The sequence below is a fragment of the Ochotona curzoniae genome, unplaced genomic scaffold (assembly GCF_017591425.1).
Source record: "Ochotona curzoniae isolate NIBS_2020 unplaced genomic scaffold, NIBS_Ocur_1.0 contig_1, whole genome shotgun sequence".
In the NCBI taxonomy this organism is placed as follows: domain Eukaryota; kingdom Metazoa; phylum Chordata; class Mammalia; order Lagomorpha; family Ochotonidae; genus Ochotona; species Ochotona curzoniae.
This window is the reverse complement of record NW_024464918.1, coordinates 33,663,253-33,682,880: the sequence shown is the minus strand read 5'-3', so window position 1 is coordinate 33,682,880 and position 19,628 is coordinate 33,663,253. Positions and strand designations below refer to the sequence as shown.

The 19,628-nt window shown below is 50.9% G+C and overlaps 1 protein-coding gene across 1 annotated transcript; it reads right to left on the bottom strand.

Annotated features, from left to right (window-relative positions):
• Window positions 1-3,095: 3,095 nt before the first annotated feature.
• Window positions 3,096-19,499, bottom strand: ISOC1 (isochorismatase domain containing 1). The gene is made up of 5 exons (XM_040970605.1): window positions 19,170-19,499; window positions 11,301-11,420; window positions 11,008-11,211; window positions 9,413-9,529; window positions 3,096-4,291 (listed from the first exon to the last, which is right to left on the bottom strand). Exons 1-5 carry the CDS (start codon window positions 19,479-19,481, stop codon window positions 4,145-4,147), a joined length of 900 nt encoding a protein of 299 aa, XP_040826539.1. The 5' UTR covers window positions 19,482-19,499; the 3' UTR covers window positions 3,096-4,144.
• Window positions 19,500-19,628: the final 129 nt, after the last annotated feature.

Here is a 19,628-nt window from a genome sequence, read left to right as displayed (position 1 = left end):
AAAGCTGAATTTCTTTATTACGATGTAACAGGAATTAAAGCTACAATGTTGTAGAATGTACAGGATGCCGTTTTGGTGTATGTACACAATGTGAAATAATTGCCACGGCAAGGCTAATGACTATCAGTCATCTCACGGGGTGGTCTGTGTGAACGTGCGTGTGTGTGTGTGTGTGTGTGTGTGTGTGTGTGTGCAAGAGAGAGAGAGAGAGAGAGAACGTGTGTGTGTGTACTGGGTGAGAATATTCAAGATCCACTCTGGGCAGGTTTCAAGCATTCTTTCTGATAAAGCAGTTTTTCTTTAGCAGATGGTCAGATGTTCGGGTAGAGTTCAGAAGTTGAGAACAAGTCACATGATAAAGAACAGCAAAATGAACTTCACAATTTTGAAATTCGAAGCCCAGCATTTTGGGGAGGCCGTGGTGGCTCGACTGCCTAATCTTTTACCTGCCAGCACTGGCATCCCAGACGCATGTCTTGGCTTCTCCACTTTCCATTCAGCTCCCTGGGAGAAGCGGGGAAGGGTGGCCCAAGGCCTTGGGATCCTGCACCCGTCTGGGGGACTCGGAAGAAGGTCCTGCCTCCTGGTTTCAGGATCAGCTCAGCTGCAGCCATTGTAGCATCTGGGGAGTGAACCAGCGGATGGAGGACCTCGCTGTCTCTCCTTCTCTCTGTAAATCTGCCTTTCCGATAAGAACAAAGCAATCCTTAAAAAAATATGTATAAACCCCAACCTTTTAAAAAAGATTTTATTTATTTTTATTGGAAAGGCAGATATACAGAGAGGAGAGACAGAGAGGAAGATCTTCTGTCCAATGAAGCACTATTCAAGTGGCTGCCATGGTCAGAGCTGAGCCAATCAGACCCTCTTCCGGGTCTCCTACGTGGGTGCAGGGTCCCAAGACTTTGGGCCGTCCTCGACTGCTTTCCCAGGCCACAAGCAGGGAGCTGGATGGGAAGTGGGGCTACTGGGATTAGAACCGACACCCATATGTGATCCCGGCATGTGCAAAATGAGGACATTAACCACTAGGCTACTGCGCTGGGCCCAAAGACAAGCATTTATAAAAATCCAATTCAATCATATGCAAATCATCAAATTATCTTCTTAGAGCTGCCTACAGCCTTCCCACATGTTAAAGCAAGGGTTAAGTGATAACACTGCCCCATCCAGGAATAGCAAACACAAATCAACTGGTAAGGACAAGATGACTATATTCAACGACCACCACTCATTTCCCCAAATTACAGGACGCGCATCGAGGAAACCCCTAGGAAGCCTCGGCCAGGGAAAGATGTCGGTACCAGTCAGGGACAGCAGTGTACAGGCACTGAAATATTACGCTTTTCTGTACACTTTCATGCTCCCCTTCCCCTTGTGCTATCCATCTAAGAACACTCAGGAACGGCGCCCCCTAGCCGCAGTTCTCCACGCCGCTCAGCTGTGCAAAACCGCTTTCCCGCCTTGGCCCAGCCTCCTGGCTTGCGTCTGGTACCCAAGGAGACTTCAGAATGGGAGCGATGGATCGGAGCGTGGAGACCATGATCTTTGCTTCCGGCTGTCCAGTCACACGTAGCCAAACATCATCTTCCTGAAAAGGAAATACTCCTGCTAAACTGACAAACGGGACACTTGATGCAACAGGGTGCTTGGTTTTCTGAGCAGAATAGGTTGCCTCTCTGCAAGTTTTTACAGACAAGGCTGCTCGGTCCTGCTCCTGAGACTGCTCTTATGTTCCCTGCTTTTATCAATTAACAGGTTACCCACGCTTCCAACTTCAAGACCTAATGTATTCAAATCAATTCAGTGCTTCTGTAATAATCAAGCCTTGTCAACCTGCTTGGCCTTAGCTACAGTTAAGACGGGAGAAAGCAGCGTGCACAGGACATGATGCTGAGTGCTAGCGGCTGACACTGCAGGACCCTTCGTCTAATTTAATTGGTTCCCGGTACTGACAGGTTGTGACAGGTCTGACTTTGGCCACACTCCGAGTTCCTTAAGGGCATCTTTTTCTTCTGAGCACAGAGTAAAACCGAAGTACGGCACTCAGTACTTAGTAGCGTCTCCTGTTTCCAGAAAACTCTCCTTACGCACAGGTGCCATCGTCAGGGAACTTGGAATCAAACGGGAACGGTGACACCTGAGACGCAGCAGAGAGGAGCTGAGGGCTCCTTCACACGCAAGGCCCCCCAGGTCCCCTCGTGTCCCGCACGCTGGGCCCGATAACAACAGTGTTAGCATGGAAATGGAATCAAAGACAGCAGGAGGTGCGTGGCCAGCACACCTGACACCACACCAGCGTGCGAGCCAAGAGCAGGCAAGAGGAAGGCTCTGCTGGAGCACAAGGAGGTGGAAGCTGGACTTGTGGAAGAGCCGGGAATGTTAGCATGCCACTCACACAGCTCTCGGGCCAGCCGCCTGCAGAGCTGCGGGTAGCGTGCCTGAGCCGGGACACGGGTCACTCACTGTGGTCCATCACTGTGGCGGGCCACAGGAAATTAACCCAGGCTGATGGAATTGGCTTCAGCGGGGAGGCGCTTCACCGTGCTGGCATTTCCCTGACACGCGCAGTGCAGGAAGACACTTGGGAATGAGATTCCTTACTCCCGTGTGGGCCATGTGGTGCAGCCGTGGCAGAAACTGCAGCTGTGAAAATGCACGCCTCGGGGCCGGCGCAGAGCGGCTGAGCTGGGGGCAGCTCTTGCACAGTGTCCCCAGGCTCTGTGCATTTATGTTGAAGTTTCAGCCACAGATCATACTCATTAGAAACCACTTCAGAATGAGCAGACATCCCCCGTTCCGTTAGACACTCACACAGCTCCACAAATTCATTTCAACAAACCTAGAAGAATGCTGGGCGGCAGGTCGTAACCACTGACAAACGGAAAACAAACTAGGAAAGTGTTCCACCTGCCTGAAATCGTGACCAAGGCCCTTTGGAACAGCCACGCGCTGCTGCTTGTGAAGAGCTTCATTCTGATAGCTCCTGCGAAGCTCCAAAAGCTTATTACCTTTAAACAAATACTGGAATCCCTGGAATGCTGCCGCCAGAGCCATCCTGTAGGGAACACAATGACTTTCATTCACATAATATATTCCTTTAATCACTTTATTGTAGAAAAGACAGCACTGTTTCCACATACCACAGATTTTTAAAAAAACACCTTTAAAACCTTCTAATAAGTACTTAAGGAAAATAAATTTTTAAAGGGTGATGATGACCACAAAATTAATATCACCAAATTATCAGTGGTGCCTGCATTGGCAGGATCTGGAGGCCAAGCGGAGACGAGAGAACAGAACACAGGTATTTTAAAACTACATTTTTTTGCGCCCCCCTCCCTTTATAGCTTGGCTAAACCCTGAATATTCTAGGAGTAGCAGCATTCAAGATGTTCATAAAGGTCGCACTTCGAAGTCATTGAAACAGCCCTCCAACTCCAACCATCCACCCCGTCCGCGACGCGGGGAAGTAAGCCACGCCCCAGGAGTCCTTCCAGCAAAAGGCTCAGGCTCAAAGAAGCGGACACTCCCAGGGCGTCAGTCATGGCGACCAGGTTCAGCAAATCAGCAGACTCAAGAAAGAGCTGTAATTATTCGTCAGAATTTGGTTTGGTGAGTGATTTGACTCACTTCATAAGTGGACACCACGTTGAGGGACACGGGGACCCTGTAACACAGCCCTCCCTTCAAACACCCAAACAGTGATCCAGTGTCAACCAACCTGCATTGTGACACCCCTGAACCCACAAGGACAAGGTACTGCACATCTCACGAATACAGACAAACCAAACCATTATGGCTACGCTTGTTTTAACACACAATTGAAGAACATAAGAGTGTTTCCTTTGACGGTTGTGATGCGTACATAATATGGACAAGTCAGGCACCTCTACTGAAACTCTTCTTGAATAAATAAAAGCACATCGAGAAACCAAGGCGGACAGCAGCAGCAGCACCCAAAGCCTGGGACGTCTATAACTAAACGCTGGTTCCAGGTGGTCTAGCCGGTGAGGTGGCACTAAGAGGGGCAGAAAAGGAGCCGTTTGGGGTTGAACGTTTTTATTCTAGTGGAGTCGAGAGTACTTGTCTGGCTTACAGTCCTGTCCCGGGCAGTGTGCGGGAGAGCCGTCCTCCAACCGTCCTAGACTTTGGAGAGCAGACCGGACTCGGGAGCGCTGGCCTTAATTAGATTCTGGATCTCCTTGAATTTGGGATGGTCTTTATCAGCCACCAGCTGCAGCAGGACGGCCTCGCTGGTGGTCACGATGATGCCAGTCCGAGCAAGGCGCTTGCAAAGGGAAGATAACACGAACAGAGAAAGGGGCGTGAGAATGAAGGTTATTTCTGAGCAAATAACAATGAAACACAGCAATGAATGTCCTCTGCAAAGCCAAGGTCACAGTGTCAAATTCAGGGACATGAGCCCTGTCACAAACTCAACGTGCATATTTTCATACTGGTACACTGCAGTGCAAGCCAATAAAAAAAAAACAAAAACACCCCAAAGAAAACAGGTAATCAATGTTACAACCTGGTCACAGAGGCCAGAGGCAGGAGGGTGAACTGTGGTCCTCCCTGCAGAACCCGACGGGGCGGACGGCGCTGTGACCCCAGACACCTTTCCACCAGCCAACAACTGCTTCAACCCTCCCTCCCTTCCTCAAAGACTGCTTTGGACTTACTGCTGAATGGATTAACCCCTTTTATTACAACTCATCCTTGTCTTGAGATTAAGAAAATCTGATTCCACTTACACTTCCCACTGGGCCATGCAACTCCTGTGCTATTCAAAGCTCTGATTATAGCTGTACTTACTTAGTACCTTAGCTGGCACTTAGTGGCTATTCATCCAAAAGCAACAACAAAGGGGTAACCCACTTCTGAGGCTCCAAGAGCTGACCTCTGGATGCAACTAAAGTCTGGAATATTTTATTTCTAATGTATGACCCAATTCCATGTAACTCAAACTTTTCATGCGTTAAAACTAACGTCAGAATGAAAAGGACCTTGAACTTCTCCTTCCTGCTCCCCATCATCCAGCGTACAGCCTGTAAGTCCCTCCCACTAGCAGAGTTCCTGTCTGCAGGAATGGGGGAGCAGACGTGCCGTCACCCAGGGATAATGCAACCATGAGTGCCAACCATGAGGCAGCTTCAGACAAGAATACAACCTAAGGCTGCACTGAAGGTTCGCTGGCAGCTTAAAGAACATCTTTACCCAACTGGTGCAGTGGAGTTAAAATAACCAAGAAAAGGAGCATCGAGGAGGAGGAACAGAAAGGGGAGGGGAAGGAGAGCTGGGGCCAGGGAAGAGAACTCTACAGCAGAGATCCACTCTCTAGACACACCTGTGCTCAGAAATGGCTAGAAACGGGCAAGCCTGTACCCAAGGAAGCACCCACTAGAGGGCACACAGTTAGGAATGACTCGCAGGGCGATCAGAGGAGACCCAAGCTGCAGGGCCAGAAGGCCGACACAGCCACTGGTCCTGCGGGAGCTTCCTTCCCACCCACCTTGTCCAAGACACAGAGGGCAATGACAGCCATCCCCACATCCCAGGGAGCCAACATGAGCCACAAGCAAGGCACGGGGCAGCTGCCAACACATGCCAAGAGGGGTCAGAGATCACCCTGGCTGTGCTGGCCCGCACATGCTAGCAAACAGCAGCCAGTGACATGGCAAGAGGTGACAGATCACTCCAGCTGTGCCCTATAGACTCTGGCAAATGCCAAGGGAAGTCAGCTGAGGGAAGCTCTCCCTCCTCCTCCTTGCTGGGCAACTGATTCTAACACTGAAAACCTCCCAGATATCAGAAGGCCCCGGGCCTGTTCCAGACAGAAAGGAAGGCAATCAAAATACAGCTAGCTGTTGGCCCAGGGTGTGGAACGATCCTCCAACACCCACCAGCCCAGCCCCAGCTCACCCTCACCACTGCCTGGCCTGTCCAGCACTCCGTCACTGCTCTCTGCCGGTGTTTATCTCTCATTTATCTACTGGACAGCAGGAAAGAGAGAGCAAAGAGTGTCTGCGCACTGACTAATCCCCACGTGTCCATGGCACGCGGTCTCAATGTCCTCGGCTATGCTAGGCAGAAGCGAGAAGCCAGGAACTCAGCCCAGCCATGTGCATCGGTGCCAGGGACCCAGATACTTAAGCCCTATGGTTGGCTGTCTCCTGGGGTCTGCATTAGCAGGAGCCTGGGGTCGGGAACCAGAACCAGGAATTGAACCCTGTGCTGTGGGGTGCAGGTGCCTCACTACCACACCAACCAGCTGCCCCTTCACTGCTCCTGGATTGGCAGGGACTCAGCCTCCTTCCCTGGTGAGGCAGGAATGGAAGAAAGCTGTTCCCAAGTCCAAGGCAGGAATCTCTCTGCCACGAAGAGGCTGTCCTCCAGGCCCAGCTGTGCCCAGTGCCCCTGCATGGCTCAGTGACAGGCAGGAGAGTTCAGTCACAGTGGCACGGGCAGTCTGGACACTCACAAAAACACATTCCAGCAGATGACCCCTAAATAGCACTGCTGAGCTCGACAGGGTGTGACCAATGCTGATTGCATTTCAAATGATCTGGCCAAGAACCTGTGTTATGGAAAGGTATGGTTCAACAGAATGCAAGGCTGACAGATCCTTCCATGGCACCTGCCTCAACCTGCAAGGGAACCTGAGCAGTCAGACACCCACAGCAGCCTCTGCCCTCCACAGGGGTCCCTAGGCCCCTTCTGCCTTTGGGCTTAAAGAGGGCACTGAGAGCCCAGCAGGATGGCTTGGTGGCAAATCCTGGCCTTATGAGCACTGGGATCCCATATGGTATTGGTTCATGTCCCGGCTACTCCACTTCCCATCCAGCCTGCTTGTGGCCTGGGAAAGCAGTCGAGGACAGCCCAAAACCTTGGGACCCTGCACCCACATGGGAGATCCAGAAGAAGCTCCAGGCTCCTGCCTTCAGACAGGCTTGGTTCTGGCCATTGCGGACACTTGGGAATGAATCAGTATACAGAAGATCTTTCTCTCTGTCTCTCCTTCTTTCTTCAAATCTGATTTTCCAATTAAAACAAATAAATGAAAAAGGGGAGAGGAGAACTGAAAACTCAACTGCTAAGAGCACACCAGGCCCATGTGCGTTAGGCTCCTGGAGTTTGCCCTTACACCTGCCAAACCAGTCCAGCTAGGCCAATGGAAAGTAAAGGGTACTCTGACCTAGAAACCTAAAAACACAGAGCACAAAGGCTTGGTGGGGGGAGCGGGGGAACATACATCCGTTCAAGTCCCAAGCAATCCAAGTACAGAACGGCCAGTCCAGGGGAGGGTGGATTCAGTGTGCTGTGAGTGCTGCCGAGCTGAATGCCAGCTGCCTGACAGATGGCAGGTGCCCGGGCCACACTTACTGAGCACAGCATGTGATGCAGCCCCCCCCGCCCCCGGGGCAGGCAGGAGTTAACTGCACTCCCCAGGCAGGCTGCTGGTCCAATCACCCCAGCATGCGGCCTGCACAGCTGGAAGAAGGGCCTCAGCTGTATTTTAAACCAAGGTGACAGAGAATAAAGAAGCTGGCCAAACTACTGGTTTAACTGTCACAGTTAATAAGCAAAAAGCAAACATTTCTCCTAAATGTCGGGACAAACTAGATCACCTCTGTAACATGAAAACTAAGGAGAAGAATCGGCAAAGTGACAGATGTTTCTCATTTCCATCTGACCTAACCATGATGCTTTGCCCCCTCTGGACCGTCTCACTGTCATCCCGGGCGACGCTCTTGGATCCAGATCCTTCCACACCCACCCGAGGCGCCAGGTTCTTCACTCACTCACAGGAGCTCCTTCTCAGCCTGGGATTTTACCTCTGCATACATTTCTAGGGAGACTAACTTCATGAAAGTAACTACAGTCAAAACAGTTTCTCCAAAAGCAGCCCAAGCCTTCGGACTTTCCACCCCGAGATGACAGGCAGCTTCTTCCAGGGTGAGATTCAGGTGGCATTCAGCCATCTTTGTCATCCGAGTCTCATGGGAAGGCGGTAATGCCAGCCAGCCAATGTTCCATGATGGATGCCGTGAGAAAGAAATGTTGGGACACTTAAGAACGTAGGAGAAAAGTCCATGAAATTGCCTTCCAGGCAGGAAAAGTTCTGCCTTACAAGTTTTAGATTTTTGTTTGTTTTCCTCCCAATACCAAAGTCTGCCCCCTCAGACCCTGCTGCTGGCAGGGCAGACCCGACAGTGCAAGGGTGTATATGGCTGCCGCTAAGAGAAAGGCAGCTGTCTCCCTCCTGACCGTGAGAATGGCTTAAAGTCCATGGCTGGCACAGCAGAACCTGAGCACCTGACTACCCCAGAAGGGAATAGCACAGATGGTCTTGACCATGGTTTGACATGGTCACTCACACTGTTCCCCTTGGTCATTTCAGCACAACACTCAATGGTTGCAGGCATGGCCAACCGAGACCTAAGCACTGGAGCTGTGGGCCAGGCCCATCTGCCTGCGGCCAGCTCACCCATCCCCACCCCAATGCCCCTTCGTCATCCATGCCCCCTCACTACCCTAGAGAACACCTCAGGCTAAAGAGCCCACGGAGCAAACCCTACAGAGAAAGCAGCTCCTGGGCCAGCTGGGGACACCTTGTGAGCTCATTAGAACAATCTCGAGTCCCTCTGCTCATTATATTCTTATTACAGATAACAGTGAAAGAACTCAGCAGTTAAATCAACATGCACGGGGCTCTGAAATTATTATAGGACTAGAATTACATATGTGAGAGAAAGAGGGCGAGAGGCTCCCAAGTTGCAGTGCAGGCTCCCTGGAACTATGGAACGGCCTGCTCTTTAATAGACTTGGCATAGAAACGGCTTACACAAGATGACTGTTGGGCAATGATGACAAAGAAGCACTTATCAGTGCCCTGTGGCACACTGTGATGCAGCAAGGCCTGAGAGCCATGACACACTGTGTGGGATCCAGGCCGGGACACTTAGACATTCAAGTCAGGAAATGGGGCGTAAGGCTGGACCAGGCTTCTGCCCTCAATGCCTTCATTTGGGGTTAGGTCTTAGCTGAGGTAAATCCAGTCCATTTGCCCTTAATTTGCAAATCTCTTCACTGTAAAGCTTAGGCTCCCTGAAATCTTTCACTCCATGGAAAAAAAAAAACCAAGAGAAGAGTAACAAGGTAGTCCCAGGAGCTCTGGGCTTTGCTAGAACGTAGTCCTAGGGAATAGACAAGATGCAAAGCAGTACACACTAGTGACGCCTCTCAGGTCGCTCAGGGAGCCCCCACGTGGCTGGAAACCAGTCTGGGGGACACCGTCCCACTAGGCTTAAATTTCAGAGGTCAAGCCTCCGCTGGACTCCATATTCAACACTCTTCCCACTCACTCAGCAAACTGGGTAAACGATCCATTTTTAAGCTGCACAGTTACCTCCAGAGCAAACATCCTGTCCATCATGCTTCTGGAGGAGGTGGCGTCGGCAACGATGTGAACCTCGATGCCACGGCCGACGAGCTCCAGGGCCGTCTGCTGGATGCACACGTGAGTCTTGTAGGAAAGCAAAAAGCGGAGATCAGAGCAAGGCAAGCTGACGCATCCCAGCTACACTCATTGACAACACGGAAAAGCAGAATTGCCCTGCAAGTCCAACGGCCTTCCTCTGCACCTCGTTCCTCCTCCACTCAGTGAGGTTGTTTTGAGCAGAACACAGCACTTCTGCCATCGGCTTATTCCTCTGTAAGATGAGGAACTGGACTGCAGCTGCGCCTCTCACGCTGGGACCCTGAAGCGCACCCCCCCACATCATCCCCGTGACCCCCACCTGGCTGGCACAGCCACTCAGCTTGGATGGCACCCGCATTTGATTTTACCTCTGGATTCAGACCAAGTGCCAAACTCCAAGATTGAGTCTGCAGGGTGAGAATGTGTGGGGGAAAGTGAGCCATGACAAGGCACCCGGTAGGAAAGGCAGGCCATGCTAAAAATAGCCCACGACTTGGGCGGGAGATGCCCAGTTTCCATCACCTGCAACTGTGGCGTGCAGAGCCTATCGCTGTAAACACTAACGCAGTACCATGTCCCAGCATGTACGCTGACAACAACTGAATTACGCAGTGAAGGAGGAGCTCAGCGATGCCACAATGCCAATTTCATCTTTCCATGACAAGACAGCTTGGGAGATTTATCAACTGACGCTTCATTAAAATTAGCACTGCAAGACTGCTTGCAGATCATCCTGATGGAACATGAGGTCTAATCATGACGAACAAGCAAAAAGCCAGCATTTGGGAGGACACGTGTATATAAACAGGCTTCTTCCACACTGTCATTACTGGATTCAGTTCACAGAAACACAAAACGTACATCCAACAGACGCTACATCTTTCTACAACTGAATCCTGCTCTCAAAACTTCACAAGTATAGTAAATATATTTCATTGTTTCCTGAGCTTTCACAATTCTTTAATTCTTGGTACATCTATTGCGTTAAAGCTAGCAATATATCAGCTGACATAAGCAGGAGTAAGCATATTTTTGTTCTTTAAAAGGGTGTGTTCATGGCACAAATTTGAAGCACAGGATCTCAATGCTTTTCCTAGTGCAAATATGACAAAAGTGGAATCCTGTAACATGCACGTAGACATGCCTTTGGTGAACAAGGGTTCCAAAAATAGTGGTTCCAGTACAGCCCAAGGATCCATCCGCCAGCCTTCACATCCAGCTCCAACCCTGACCTGACCAGCTGCTGGAGCCTGGGCAAGCTGGACTTTGTTTCCTGCTCTGCAGCACAGGCAGATCAGCAGTGCTGACCTCAGAGGGTTTCCACGTGGCGGTGCTTAGTTCAAAGACTCTTTGTGAGGGCTGAAGGAGTTAGTACTCTTGGATCGGTACTATGCAAACTGCGAACACTTATCTGTCAGCATCAGGGTGACCTGCATGGCATGCTGCCCACAAAGCTTCCCTGTAGAAATACTGAGCCTCACACAAATGCTATTGTGTGCCCACATCGAGATCAAGGAACTCACTTCTACTCCAAACAGCACGACGCTCCTGACTCCCGGGATCTCTGCCAATGCTGCTTCCACTTCCGGTAACACCATGGAAAACTTGGTCTTCGGGAGCACCAGTTTAACACCTGTTAGATCGATTTCTTGCACGGTGCTTCCAAGGCCTTTAGGATACTGCTCTGTTACAATAACTGGAATCCCTAAAATCCGGGCCCCTTGCAACTGAAAAAAAAAAAGATCAACAGAAAAGCCATTAGCAGCATGCATGGGTGTGTACATAAGAATATCTGCCATGTGTATGTAAGACCTACCAGTCTCTGTCCTACGCTAATAATATCCCCAAAGTACTTGATGGCTGGCCGGAACCGTTCCTGCATATCACAGCAGAAAAACACAGTGCTTGACGGCATAAGATTTCCCAGAGTGGTGAGCTGAGGGGGAAACAAAAAGAATGAGTTAGTGCTCGTTATTCAATGGTATTTATTTTCAATGAGGCCAATAAAGAGGGGAAAAAATACTCCTACTGTTTGATCCAGTAAGCCATTTCTACAAACATTATCCCAAAGAAGTTCTTTGAAGTCTAGCAGAAAAAAAAAAAAAACATATCCACAAACAAAACAACTTTGGCCACACATAGCATATCTATGAATCTGTTCAATGCTAATTTTAACACAAGAGATAGTATTCAAGCAACGTATTCAAGTCATGAACGTAAAAGTTGAAAAATACATGAAAAATTAACAAGTGTTTTTAGGGGCACTGACAGTATTTTCTCTTCAGCCTTCCTTGTATGTCTCACACTATTTGAACACATTTACTGAAGGTTATTTCAAAATAAGTTCTTGGACCAAAGAGTTCAAGACATCCACATCTATCAACACAATCTGCTCCTATTGACGGTCTGGCTGAGCCCCAAGTGCAGCAGTCAATTGGGAAGCAATCCAGGGTACAGCTCAAAGATTTGGGATCCTGCACCCATGTGGGAGACCTGGAGCAGGTTCCTGGCTCCTGGCTCCAGATCGGCACAGCACTGGCCATTGCGACCACTTGGGGAGTGAATCGTCGGACAGAAGATCTTCCTCTCTGTCTTTCTTCCTCTCTGTATATCTGCCTTTGCAGTAAAAAACAAATAAATCTTAAAAAAAAAAAAAAAAAGCTCTCTCTATCTTTGTTTCTCTTCCTCTTCGTCGGCCTGGTTCAAATAAGTAAATTAATGACTTTTGGAAAAGAAGGAATTAAAAAAAAAAAACCAGTAAGACTGCTACAGTAGTAAGAAGTAAATGAGAAGACTTAAATGCAGGTTCAGAAAGTCAAACTTACAGTCATTCAAGCATCACGGATCCTACACTCCAGCTCCGCCTGTTTCCTTACCGCGTTTCTGCAAACACTGAACTAAGCCTCGGTTCTGACCATCTTCACAAAGAGTGAGCAGGCTGTGTGCACATGAGGGCTGCCAAGGACAAGCTGTGTGCGTTCGGGACTCTGGTTTCCAAAGGACAGTGAGGATTCATACCTAAGCACTTCAAATTCCCAAAAAATATTACATCTTGGCTCAGGAGGTTGAACAGCCTCGTTTTTTCTTTGCATAAATTTAAGCCATGGGTTCCTAGTCATTCACAAAAGGGTTGAGAGTGTAGTCTACACAACAGTTGACCTGCCTCAGGCCTCTGTGAGGTGACAGAAAAGCAACTCAGTGAATCCGGAACAAGCAAGGACCGACACGTCCAAACAGCAAACCTCTCGGGCACTCGGCCTGTCACCACCGCACGCTGGATGCCACCCCTGCCACCTGCCCCCCGGCAGCCTGTATTCACCTCTGCGTGCAATCCCCGTGATTTGGCTGTATAGATACTGAATTCACAGATGCTAGAAAAAGCACATCAGAAAGGAAACTTCTAGAGGCAGACCAAATGAGAGCAGCAAGAAATACAAATGACAGCTGACTGCAAAAAAAAAAAAAAAAAAATAAGGGATGCAAACTATACTAACAGCAGAGAGAACATCAAGGGCTTTGGTGGGGGAGGAACAGGCTGTTCTCCATTCATTAGCAAAATGTTAAGTTACATAAATGTTTCAGAAGTCCTGCATGATAAAACAGCCACAGAAGTGAGGGTCGCAGGAGAGCGCCCATCATCAGGGCATGGTGGTCTCCTGTGGCTCCTGCATGGGGGGTCCCCGGGGCCTCCTCCCAGGAGTGTGCAGTCCTGTGCTGTACATCCTGTGCTCACAGTCCAGTCGAGGGGGTCAGAGAACACGGCTGTGGAACCCTCGCAGCCCTACACAGACACTGTAGGATGGAAACTCACTGATAAGCTTCCAACAAAGAATCCACAGGGAAGGCCGTGGCGAGGCACGCTAGCTACACCACAGCGCAGAGGACACAGGCGCAGGTCACCAGGGACGCTCCGTGGACATTCTGTGAGCTCAGCCCACCTCACTCAGATCTCAGCACACCCCCGGAAGGGGCGGTATTCCCTGGCTTCTTCTGAGCAAAGAACAGAAGAATTCCAGCCAACAGTTATAGGCCAGCTCATGATGAATGCGATTCATTATGCCACGCTGATAGACTGGGCCCTGGATACAATGCACCGACAATGACCTTCACAATGTTGCTCTTGATGTCGTACAGTCCCAATCAGACAAACCGCAGTGGAGGGACACACGACTACAACACCTACCAAGCACATCTGCCAAGGATACTACAAGCCAGAGCCTGTCCCAGCCCAGATCGGTCAACAGGGGCGAGACAAGAAACAGGGAATCTTGGACTGGACCTTGGAATAGAAAAGGGACATGAGGGAAAAACAGGTGAAATGCAAATAAAGTGTGGAGTTCAGTGAACCATGTAGCAGTGTGGATCCCAATCCTAACAAACGAGCTGCTGGAAGGAAAGATGCTCCCAACAGAGGGAGCGGATGCAGGGACACAGCCCTCCCAGTGCTGCTGGACATCTAAAGCCACTCTGAAACGCAAAACCTCTTCAAACATGAAATAAAAGGCATCCCTGGCTATGGCAGCTGGAGCCAGGATGCCACTCCATGAGTACAAGCCAAGGAAGAGGAGTAAGGCTGTAAAAACCAACCGGAAACCTCTCTCCAACCATCACCAACCAACCCTCTGTTGCCCCCACCCCAAATCCATTTGACTATCCGCAATCAGCTGCTGTGAAAACGATACAAGGCCGTGTCACTCACATTTTTTTTTTATTGTGCCTCACGAAACTCTCTTAAACCACAATCGTTCAGAGAACTAGATATTGCCAGCTGTCACCATTTACAATCATCACCCCCTACCACAGCAGATTCAAAGGGGCCTTGACCAGGACAAGCAAAAGCGGAGCCATTACTCAAGAAGCATGAAGAAATCACACATAATACAGATGACATACAAGATACCTAAGGAAAAAAAAGTCTATGGAAATACAGAATTAAAAGCATGAGCTTATCTGATAACAATTTGTTGCGAAATATGTGTGAAATGCATTTGATGAAAAAAAAAATCTATGCATAAATTTCAAATGTTTTTGTGGGCCTGCCACCATGGCTCAATTGGCTAGTCCTCCCTCTTCAAGCGCCAGAATCTCATATGGGCAGAGGTTTGTGTCCCAGCTGCTCCACTTCCCGTCCAGTTCCTTGCTTGTGGCCTGGACCCTGCACCCACATAGGAGACCTGGAAGAAACTCCTGGCTTCAGATAAGCTCAGCTCCATCCGTTGCAGCTACCTGGAGAGTGAACCAGTAGATGGAAGATCTTTCTCTGTCTCTCCTTCTCTCTGTAAACCTGCCTTTCCAAAAAAAGTAAATAAACAAAAATATTTAAAGAAAAATGGTTTTGCACTAACAAAACTTTGTACTCTGAATTTATTTCTTCCATGAATCTCTGGGAGCACTCTTTTATGTATGTACACACACATACCTTCACATACACCTAAGTTTATTCTCACACACACACATACACACTTACGTACAAAATGTCTATCACATCCATTGATTGGCTCAAGCTATGGTTAAAGTGAACAGACTGAAGCACATATATTTTTGGTCAGTTTCATAAAACTGTCAAGGCTGAGATGGTACCTCAGATTTCATCTTCAATCAGCTCGTCCCATCCATGAATGTCCCATCATGAACGCTTCCATGAGAGTGTTTCCATGGCGCAGCTGGCAGAGCTGCGTGGCACAGCCTGCATCGGGTCCATAGTCTCCGTTAAAGCAATGCATTCTGGGTGCCGTGTTGGACCATGACCCCCAACATTCCCACGTTGAAGGCCCCAACAGGCAGGGCCACTGCAGGTGTCTAATGTCAGGCTACAGGTTAACCTAAGGGTCATATACACCAGACTGGCAGCCGTCCTACCCAGCATGAGCGATGTCCTTACAAAAGGGCGCCATCTGGACAGACACACACAGGAGACGACTCTGCAGACACAGAGAGGGACTATGTGACACATCCACCAGCCAGGAGCCAAGGACACTAGGACAGAAGGCAGGAGTCCTTCCTCTCTCACATCCCTGGGAGGAACCAACTCCGGAAAATACCAACCTCCGTCGGTAGTCCTCCATCTTCCTCAGCAGGGTTTAAAGTGATGCATTTGCAAGCAGATCTATTACAGACACAAAAACAGCATGATCCGCCCATCAGGGTCATGGGCAGCAGATCAGGGGGACGCTTTTCCACTGCCAGGTGCTTCCCAGGACATCCGAGGACCCTCCCACATGGAAGGGACTGCTCCAACCTCGACTCAATTTGTCTGAGGTGAGGCTCTTGAGGGTACAAGGATTTTCCATGCAGTAGACATCAGAATCTAAGTCCAAACCTCAACTTGAATCACATAGATTTCGGTCAGTCATTAACGTCCCCAAATGCAAGGACAAATGCCACGCTAAAGGAGAAAACACAACATCTGCCTTGCAGGGTGCTTTCAGAATTAAATGAGCTACAGCTCATCAGTTGATCAAGAAGTCTTAAATCCTTACTCTCTAATGGAGTTAAGTATCATTCACTATTAAAACCTTAATAAGCTGCACACACAGAAATGCTGAATCTACCTTAGGTTTCTCTTCACTGACAAAATGAAAGGGAAAAAACCTCCAAACGCAAACAGACCATCAGGGCCACTCTCACACACCTTCTACGGACAACCAGCCTCTAATGTATTCACACAGGCGGTCAGGATACACACCCTCGCCTCACACCAACAGGAGACAGGACATCTCTGCTGAGGATCCCAACATCACCACGCAGTATGCCTGGCAGCACACCTGCTCCCTCTGACTTCTGACCACCAGCCCCCCTACCTGCCCTGCCTGCCTCCCTCCAGGAGAGAAGGCCCTGGCACTGAAAACTGCCCTGCTCCAAGGGGCAAGCCACAGGCAGCCCAGAGTTCTTTCCCCATTCTTTGCAGGCCCCAATGTCCCTCCTTCCAATACTTGGGTCCACATCCCCATTTTAAAATGATGGTAGCAACAAAACGCCCAGTGCAGGGGAGCTGGAGGCCCATCCTGTGCCCATCAACCATCTCAGCAGAGGCCAAGACGGCCTTCCTAAGGAAGCTCTCACCTCTGCCCACACAAAGCTCCCAGTGCATCAGACTTACGGCATTTGACAAACCCCTGGAGAGACAAGTCCTATATGAAGTAGAAACTATATCTCTAGCTGCTCAAACTCTTAGTAGATATCCAGTCACTTAGAGGGCTTCAACAACATGACGTGGAGGAGTCCCCACTGCCCAACATTAGCAGGGCAGTCACAGCTATTAGTTCCAGAACACAGAACACCACCAGCAGGTGTAGCACGCAGCCAGGCTCCTCACTTCACCAGCTGGCTGCCCACTGCAGTGAGAAAGGAGCGTCCAGGCAAAGCAGGACTCCACACCAGCGGTAAGTATCCTGGAGTCCAACGGTGTGTAAGCCTGCTCCACCACGATCTCGGGGCCCATCTCCAGAGAAAGCTCCACTCCTGCCCCTGCTTTAGACAGCAGACCCCAGGGAGCCAAATGTGTGCCCCCGTCCCTGCCTTGGAGGAGAAGGAAACTGCCATCCCTGGTGGCCTGGCCTGACCATGAGTACCCTGAGTGACAGCCATGCGTGCACTCAATACCAACGAGCAGGAGCAAGACAAATGAACCAGCAAAAGCTCAAGTGTGTGACTTCTGCTCTGTGCTGCTCAGCGTTCTCACTGGGCACGAAGCAGAAACCGGAAACAGAAATTCCACCTCTCTGCCACCTGGGACCAGCAACCTTGAACCCTTTTACCTGCTTCTATTCTTCTGCGAAATACAAGGGTCAGATTACCAGGCAAGGCACAGGACTGAACCCAGGCTTGCCCCAAGCTCTCACTCTCTTAAAGCTGCCACTCAACAAAGAACCCTGTCACTAAGATGACACGATGGGTTCCCAAAAACATAGTCCTGAACAGCAGTCATGGAAAGAAACACCTTTCTCTCCTGAGAGCGAGCGAGGGGGCGTGGGCACACTCACTTCACACACACGCAAAGATGAAAAGGTCCGTGTGCTCTGTGTGTGTGCACCCCTATCTCCTCCATCCACCACCTCCCATGAGCCCCGCCTGAGCCCACAGCAGCACCTGGCTGAAGCCAAGTACTGCGAGTTCCAAAATGACATAACAATAAAAGAAAAGTATTTCCCAAAACTGCCCATTCCAAAAAGCATGTAAAAGGTCAAAACCCGGATCGAGGAACAGTACCTTTGCAAAGAGGCACGCAATGGCTGTGATGAATATTTCAGACACCATTACACATGAAAACCCTCGGTGCATATTCCCCTGTGCCGAGCAGCGCCAGCCACAGCCGGGAGCGACCTGGATTCCATAGCGGCTTCTGAGGATGGAGCAGACCTTTCGGCCACTTACATTTACATTATTAATTTCCAGAAGGTTTAATTACAGAATCATCACACTGATGAGGCCCTGAAATGTACTAAACAGGGACCCTGCCATCTTGGGAGGGCAGTTCTAGGTTAGCACAGCCCCATCTAGGGGTCCCCTTCTCCCCATCTCCACCTCCCTCTCTCCCCCCGTCCCCAATAAAAGCAGCTGCTGGACAAAGAGGTCTGTGTCCCCAGGCCAGCCCCGGTTAGCATCTGGATTCTCTGCAAATGGGCTTGTCAAAGGTGAATCCAACACCCTGGGTGTTTTGGCAGCAGTAATCTAAACAGGCTGGCAAGCGGCTCCAGGGAGCCCTCAACCTTCAGACTCCGGAGTCTCAAGTCCAGAACCGGCGGTGGTCCTGCACGTGGGCCACAGGGCAATTCACTTAGGGCCTCCACCGGCAGGCAACAGGATCTCAGGTTTCATACAGGACCCTACACCTGCTTAGGATACTTCTGCGGGTAGGTGTGGGGGTGGGGACGAGAAAGACCCATCTTGCAGACCCTTTATAGCTGAAAGATAATCAGTAACCTGAACAGGCGAATCTCTCCCAACCCCAATGAATAGCTGATCCGTCTGACAGTTCAGCACCCAATTCAACCTTGGAATGCTTACATTAAAAACAAAAGTAAAACCTTTAAACAGAAAGCGTATCTGAGAACACCATTCAAGAAACGCCAAAACCTAGTAAGCAATCCTCAAGTTCAACTTTGTCAGGCAGCAAGCACCAGCAACTCCGGGTCTGGTAATGAGCTGGGCATTGAGCAGGGCTTTTAGCATAGGAAGACTGGGCCAGTCGCCCCAGAACTGGGAAGAGGCCGGCATGGGTGCAGGTATAGGAACCAGGGGCAGCCCCAAATCCCCAGGAGCTGGGAGCAGGCAGAGAGGGCAAAGTTTGCCTTCCAGAAGCAAGCACTTAACCCAGCGGGGGTCCTAAGGCGCACACTCCCTACCACCCCGCTTCTGCTTCCCCTCACCTCCCTAGGCAACAAGGACCCCAGGGCACAGCCCTAGGCTTCCGCAGGAGGCTGGGACCTGCGTCCTGCACATAAAGCGGAAGCGGCCGGCGCCGTGGACCACACACGTGGGGGTGGCGTCCGTGGCCACCGGCGGGGAAGGCCCACGCCCCCTGCCCCGGCGGCCACAGCTGGCGGCCGTCACCTTCGGACGGGCGCCTTGTCCGCGGAGGCTGGCGCGGCCCTCGCCAACCTGGGCAGCTCCGGGCACCTGAGGAGCGCGGCTAGGGCGGGGACGGGCGGCAGGGAGAGGGCGGCGGGGCGCGGGCGGGACCCACCTGGATCTGCAGCGGCACGAGGCGCACCTTGCAGCGCTCGCTCACCGCGAAGCCCTTGGGCAGGTCCACGTACTGGCCCCACTCCTCGGCGAAGAGCTGCACCACGAATTTGCGGTGCATGTCGATCTGGTCGCCGTACAGGCTGAGGAACTTCTGGATGAGCAGCTCGTAACCCGCGCCGTGCGGCACCGACGAGGGCCGCGCGAAGACAGAAAAGCAGAAGAGCACGGGCACCGCGCCCGACGGCGTCCCCGCCACCGCGCCCGCGCCGCCCGCCAGCCCCGGGACAGCCGGCTCCGCCGCCGCCGCCATGTTCCCCCGAGCGTGTGCGAGCGCCGAGCCGCCGCCGCCGAGGCGCAGGCACCGCCGGCCGCCGCCCCGCCTCCGCGCGCAGCCCGCCCGCCCGCCGGCTCGCCTCGCCCGGCGCGGCCGAGGGGCGGGTCCTGGCGGCGGGCGCGG

Excerpts from the sequence above, each read along its gene's own strand:
- ISOC1 (XM_040970605.1), bottom strand. The coding sequence starts at position 19,481 with ATGGCGGCGGCGGCGGAGCCGGCTGTCCCGGGGCTGGCGGGCGGCGCG. Across the intron at positions 11,421-19,169 it reads TCGTGCCGCTGCAGATCCAG|CTCACCACTCTGGGAAATCT; the intron begins GTGGGTCCCGCC and ends TTTCCCCCTCAG. Across the intron at positions 11,212-11,300 it reads TTAGCGTAGGACAGAGACTG|TTGCAAGGGGCCCGGATTTT; the intron begins GTAGGTCTTACA and ends TTTTTTTTTCAG.